The following is a 6,623-nucleotide window of genomic DNA, read 5'->3' as shown; positions in this document are numbered from 1 at the left end:
TGTATAGGCCTGTTATGGTTCAGGGCTTTTCATCTACCAGCTGCCTGCGTGCATGTTGGAGGTGCAAAGACTCCTGAGCGTGTAATGTTAATTTTACCTGTGTTCATTGAATAAATCAGCACTGTTTTGAAGTTACTCGGACTGCTTCGTCTCTCAGAGTTAACGTGGTGAAAATAACTGGGTCCAACAGAATCAAATCTTACAATAGGTTCAGCTATTTCAGGTATCAAAATGTTCAGCTCCTCAAGGACATCTATGCTTCTATTCAGAATTTTTCTAAACTTCATACTTTTAGAATATTTAGTTTTATTTTGAAAATCTTGCCCCATTCAAATGAATTGGAAAGTTCTACTTCAGCATACTTTCAGTTAGAAAAGCCATTCAATTGTCAAAATATTCAGCACTTTCAGGGCCATCGTTCAGCGCTCAGCATGCATACGCATTTTCATCAAAAAATGCATTTCTCTAGTTTTATATATTTTTTCTTTTAATGGCCCGGCAATATGAAGCGCCGATAACACACAAACTACAAATCCCATAATGCAGCGCAACAGCTGCCTTATGGAACGATAGGCTACCTGCGATCATTCCCGCGTCAATTATGTTGGATCAGTCAAGCGTCTGTTGATGTATACAACCCTAATTTCAAGTCAAAGCTAGTCCTTAACAATGGCCAAGAGAAAAGTTGATTCTGAAAACAGAGCCTTTCAAAACTGGTGGGAGGTTGAGTATGTTTACTGATGTTGCCGGTAAACCCGTGTGTCTTATTTGTGGATTTAATGTGGATGTAATTAAGGAATATAACCTAAGACGGCACTACAAGGCAAAACATCAGGACAAGCTGAAAAACATGAAAGCAGAGCAGAAGCTACAGAAGGTAGAGGAGTTAAAGAGGAATCACAGCAGACGTTTTCACCAAAGCGAAATCACACATTGAAGCTGCTGTGAAAGCAAGTTTTATTGTGGCAGAGCCACAAATCAGCCCGGCCATTTACCAAGGGAGAGTTTCTGAAGAGCTGCATGATGAAAGTGTGTGACGTCTTGTATCCAAACAAAAAGCAGGTGTTTGCAAATGTAAGCCTTAGCAGAAATACGGTTGCTGATTTTAAGTTAAAGTTTATTTATTTTGGAATAATATTGTATCCTGTCTGTTTCGATTCATATTTATGTTCAAAAATGTTTAGTTTTAGTCTGTTCAATAAATTTTTATCTTGTTTGGCCCACGACCTAAAGTGTGCTTTGAGTTTTGGCCCCCTGTGCGATTGAGCTTGACACCCCTGCAGTAGCAGGAGCATCTGAGAGATCTGGGAAGAATTATAGATGTGAGGTGTGCAAAACCAGTGTAGCCCAGGATTTAGACTTGACTGCCAAGATGAGACTGAATGTGTCATACAGACAGAGGAAATAAGTTTTATTCCATACGAGTTCAATACCATTCTAAATATTTTACACACTTCCTTTTTTTCTTTGCCTTGTTGTGTGCCGTGATGCTCCAGATGGATATTTTTCTGTTTTTCCACAGGAGATAATGCTGCAGCGTGTAATGTCCCAACTGGCAGCTGTAAAGAAAGACATGGTGATTCTCGAGAAGAGTGAGTTCTCCACTTTACTAGCAGACAATGAGGTAAGCATGTTTATCCAGAGAGTAATGATGAACTATGGTTTCTGAAGTCATCTCCATGCATCCAACCTGCATTTGGATAGTTTGTGTCATGTCTGACAAGACAGACTTTCTGTAGTTACCTGCAGGGCAACAAAAAAGGACAAAGATGTATTATTTGCAATAAATAATTTGGTACAGATCCAATGGGAGGTTACATTGACTTCCATATTTAATAAAAAAAATAAAGAGAACTTAAATTTGACATGAACACAATTCACAGCTTGATCAGTGGTAGTTGCATCCTTTGATAAATGTGCCAGCAGTACACTGTAAAAACACTTCGCTGAAAGTAAAAACCTTAAGTTAAAGTGTGTACATATTCAAGGATGAACTGATTAGATTTTGGTGGTCAAAGATACAGTGACCTCACATCTGTGCCATACCCATGAATTTGACCAGACTGTGTAGGCATACAACAGCAGTACCTAAACAGTGGCTTTAGCAGTGGAGAGTTTTCTCACATTCAATTCTTCAGTTTATCAGAAAAATGGTTAGAGTACATATACAGTGCCTTGCGAAAGTTATACTTTCGCAAGGCACTGTATCCATCTGTGGGTGAAGTCACAGCATTTCCTTATTTTTCTCTTTGCTGTTGTGTTTAACGTGGCAGGACTTAAGATTTACAGTATTATAACGTCTTTCCTAGAAACTCAAGATCCAGTTGTTGCTGCTCAAAGTCCAACTGGCTGTAAGTGGATTTTCTGACTATGTCCAAATGTCACGGTGTATGTGTTCCTTTTGATGCATGTCTGAGATGATTTAGTTTGACTTGGTGTGTTTTCACCTTGCAGGATGTAATGAATAAAGTGCGCTCGGATAATATTTTGGACATGAACTTGGAAAAAAGTCTTGTAAAGGAATTGGTAAGCCTTTGATGGAATTCAATCATGGATTAATTAGCATTTGGACATCTGTTGATGGCACATTTCTACCATATTTTTGTCATTTTGAATGACACATAAAACAACTGATGAATTTTGTCATCACTGAACTGAATGTAAAATAATTTTGCCTGTATGATAAAACCCTACTAAAACAACAGTAATCCATCATTTGAATTAAACAGATGATGGAATCATGATCCCAAATTCTTCACAAGCAAACTACTGGCATTTGAAATATACAGTTTAATGGACATATGGGACAAGGAAACACTGAGTAGTTTATGTCCTGAGGGGACTAATAATTGAAATGTGCACCTAATAGGTCAGTGGCTGTAAATCACATTCCCCATGTTCCTTTTCTAAATAAATCATTATTTCAAATTTTCAGAAAGCAGAGCATGAGAAGAAGCTTCTGGAAACACGAACTGAGATCATAGAAATGGTTTGTATATGTGCAGTGCACCTGCATGTTTCCTGTCTTATGACACCTAATGTTTAGTTCATTGTCATTTACGTAATGGGCAGCCACTGAGTCATTTAGCCTGTTCCCAGTCCATGAAGGCTCCTGCCCAGTCTGCTATACATATCTGCTCTGTCTTTGGTGGAGCTAATCTTCGATGCCCGCGTCTTCCTGCCTTTTTACAGACTGCAGAGCAAGACCGTCATCTGACTCAGACCAACATGAAGACAGACACTGAAGTGGCTGGTTTGAAAACCATGTTAGAATCTCATAAACTGGATACTATAAAATACCTGGCAGGTAGGACATGGCACAGCAGTTGCGTCCTTGGACCTCGGGGTGTCAGATGATTAGCTTTTTAATGCCGCTTGTTGTTTTGGGGAAGGAACAGTTATACAGACTGATGTTTTTTGGTCAGGGATCTGAATCCTACATGCAGAACAACAACAGCAGTGAGCAACATTGTATTTATTTTCCATTTCTGAGTGGAATTTGCTTCTAGTTCAAACTTTTAAAGCACAGACCAGAGCAAGCTTTACAGTAACAAACGTCTGAGCGAATATCTAAGGGCCCTGTGGCTGTAATGATTTTTCTGTACATTTTACATTCAGGCCCAGTCGTTTTCTCTGGGGATTTGGCTGTACCATAATTTCCGTACTATAAGCTGCACCCACTAAATGTAAGATGAAAAAACATGTTGTACATAGCCGCAGGTGTCCACGTTGTAACATGAGATATTTCAACAGCCAGATTGATCGCCTGTAACTTGAAGCGTCATCATATGCATTTCGTCGTGTGTTGTCCATGATGAGGGTGTGTGCATGAAGCGACAAAAGTAGCGGCTTATAGTCCGGAAAGTACGGTAATCATTTTGGTTCATTTTAATAAAATTTTTTCTGGGTTTTAATTTTCTTTGTAATAATTTTGTCTTGGTTTTTGATTTATGTGGCTGTACATCAGCAAATGGGGATCCTAATAATAAAATCAGAGTCTGTGACCCCTATCATAGCCACTAAAGTTGACTAGACAGCATTGACAGAATTCAAACCTCAGCCAGACAGATCACTGTCCCGATAATGCCATTACACCTAAAAGCCCTATTCACATGGTAGCATGACGCCCATAATGTGTTTGCTTGACCGTGAAAATCTACCCCTATTTGCAACCACGTTAATATCATTATTAGTTTAAAAGCTATTCACGAATAACAGTATTTCAATAATGGAAGTTTTCTTCAGGTTGTAGCTTAGTAACCTTTGAGACCTGTTGACACCTGCTGAATCATGAGAGTTTCAGCTAGAGTTTGATCTTGGTTCAAAGTCTGTTGTGTCGCCGTAGCCAGTTTTTTGTGAGCCCTTTAAATGGGAACACTCTGGACCAGCAGATCCAGATCAGAATTTGGTGTGTGAGGGATCTTATGGGGAGTGCTAATTTTAAATTGTAAGTAAACTGTATATTCAACTGAAGTTTATTAAAGATATGGCAGATAAAAAATGAAGTAATTAAAATCACCATCACTGTGGCCTGTTTTTCTCTCTCTTAGGTTCAGTGTTCACCTGTCTGACTGTGGTCCTGGGTTTCTATCGTATTTGGATGTGAACAGTTATCAGTAAAGAGTTAAATGTGCCAAAAGCCGGGTGCACAGTATTCATGTTGGCCCTATCACTGGGCCCTGCGGTTGGTGCCATTAATCTACTGGGTCCTACAACAGGAAACTCCATTCTCTTGCCCTGCCCTTACGGTGTTTACTCTTCCTGTGAGCTGCCTTCAACTTCACGCTAGCAGAAAGATTGTAATTAAGACTTGTGACCTGTGGTAACACGTGAACTTTCATCATTTAGAGACCAATTCTCAGTCATGTCTGATCTGATTTCATTGGATTTTGTTCCTCAGTGTGTATTTACTACTGCAATCTTATTCCTTTACCATCATTTTCTGAAAGAATGATAAACGGAGAAATTATTCAAGCACTTAAGATTTCAATCTGGTTTTGATCAAATGCAAATGTGATTCTGTAATTATTAACACCCCCAGCAAATTGCTGATAATTAATAAATTGCCGTTTTACGTGCCCATTGCTATGTTTGGCTGCTAGGACACTGTCGATAAATGTACTTAAGACTTTTTGACAGTTCGGGTATGTTGCTGCACTAGAGAGCGATTAGGGAAGTCCACTCCAGATTGTCTGTAAATAATCAGGTTACTGTTTTAAGTTAAAGTTCGGGTTTTTTCATTTTATGTTTCATAAATATTTTATGGCTTATATATACTGTGTATATAAATTGGGCTGAAACTCAAGAACGGCATACAACTCTATTACTTCACTACATCATCACAGATACTTTCTCCATCTAGTGTGTTGTTTCAAAATGTTTTAACGAGAGCTTGGACTGATATTATTTAAATATAATAAATTGTCAATAAACAAATACCATGTACTAACAAGTTGTTTCTGTTCATGATGATTTTGTAGCAGTAGGCTGCTGTTGTTGGGAGTTGGTCATGCTTATGTTGCTGTACTTTTTAAACGTTAAACGATTTTCTTCTGGGTTTTGAGGTGTATTGATAACTCTTAGAATAATGATGATATTTAATGCATATAATATACATTCTGAAACCGAGTCATTCTGCATGAGTACTGTTAGGTATTTTTAGTCAGATAGATATTGGTTAAATACTTGATGTATTAGAAATGTTTAGAGTAGACAGGATGTCTAGCTCAGGCTGTTAAATGCTTAGTCATTCTTATGAGTTACTGCAGGTTGCTTATGGTCAAGGATAACTAAATAGAAAGTTGATGACTGTTAGAAGACAGGATGTTTAATATTATTGTGGCGACCCTGACTGGCCGCCGATGTTCATGTGTTTTGTTGTGTGTAAATGGGTTTGACACTGTTGTTCGCATGTATTGGTTACCGTTGTTTCGGTGAAATACCCGCGCTGTTCTGTCCAATGTGGGGTTTGGGGAGGAACCAGTACGGGAGAGTATAAGAGGGGTAACAGGTGGGTGTGTCAGGGTGATCGCAGTTGGCGCGGAACATGGAATGCCCTGAGGGAGTGTTGCTACTGCTTTCTTTTTCTGCTATTTTCTTTTTCCTGTGAGCACGCGGTGCCAGGTATATCGCAGTTTCATTTTGCATTCTTATTTTGTTCAATAAAAGCCAAGAAAAGACAGAGAAGGTGTTCTCCTCGATGTCAGCCTAGGTGCCAGCACACAGCTGGATAGTTAGATGTCACAGTTAGGATAGGGTCAGGACAGCTCCGCTCATCCGAACCAATGTGGCGCTCCATTGGTGTCAGAAGTGGGATTGCGCGCTCGTTGAATGGCAACATGGAGAGGAGTCTGGCCGAATTAGAAAGGGAAATAGAGGAGAACACCCTCCAGCTGGGATGGCTGGAGAGAGGGCTACGCCGGGAGCCAAGGACTGGCGGTCGCCCAGACGGCGCGAGCGTGCCACGGCTTGCCCAACAGAGAGCCAACTGCCACATGTTGGACTTGTCTGTGGCCAGGGCAGTGCTGAACTCCGGGGGTGAGTCGCTCCTGCCACCGAGGTCAGAACTAAAGCTGCCCAGGTATGGAGGACTGACCCCTGGAGGGCGACGCACTGCAGGTCCT

The 6,623-nt window shown here is 40.2% G+C and overlaps 1 protein-coding gene across 2 annotated transcripts in view; it reads left to right on the top strand.

Moving 5' to 3' along the window:
* mcur1 (mitochondrial calcium uniporter regulator 1) overlaps positions 1-5,471 on the top strand; it is an 18,023-nt gene extending 12,552 nt beyond the window's left edge. Inside the window, exons 4-9 of one of the 2 annotated variants that reach the window (XM_020588354.1) lie at positions 1,523-1,624; positions 2,310-2,351; positions 2,455-2,526; positions 2,936-2,989; positions 3,193-3,307; positions 4,551-5,471. In XM_020588354.1, the coding sequence (XP_020444010.1) occupies positions 1,523-1,624; positions 2,310-2,351; positions 2,455-2,526; positions 2,936-2,989; positions 3,193-3,307; positions 4,551-4,606 (441 nt within the window). In that variant the 3' untranslated portion in view covers positions 4,607-5,471. The remainder of the gene's footprint in view (positions 1-1,522; positions 1,625-2,309; positions 2,352-2,454; positions 2,527-2,935; positions 2,990-3,192; positions 3,308-4,550) is intronic. The other variant, XM_020588355.1, reaches the window with a different exon arrangement.
* Positions 5,472-6,623: the final 1,152 nt, after the last annotated feature.

The sequence above is a fragment of the Monopterus albus genome, unplaced genomic scaffold, assembly GCF_001952655.1.
Source record: "Monopterus albus unplaced genomic scaffold, M_albus_1.0 scaffold531.1, whole genome shotgun sequence".
Classification (NCBI taxonomy): domain Eukaryota; kingdom Metazoa; phylum Chordata; class Actinopteri; order Synbranchiformes; family Synbranchidae; genus Monopterus; species Monopterus albus.
Note: the sequence above shows the minus strand (reverse complement) of the source record. Positions and strands in the feature narration are given on the sequence as shown.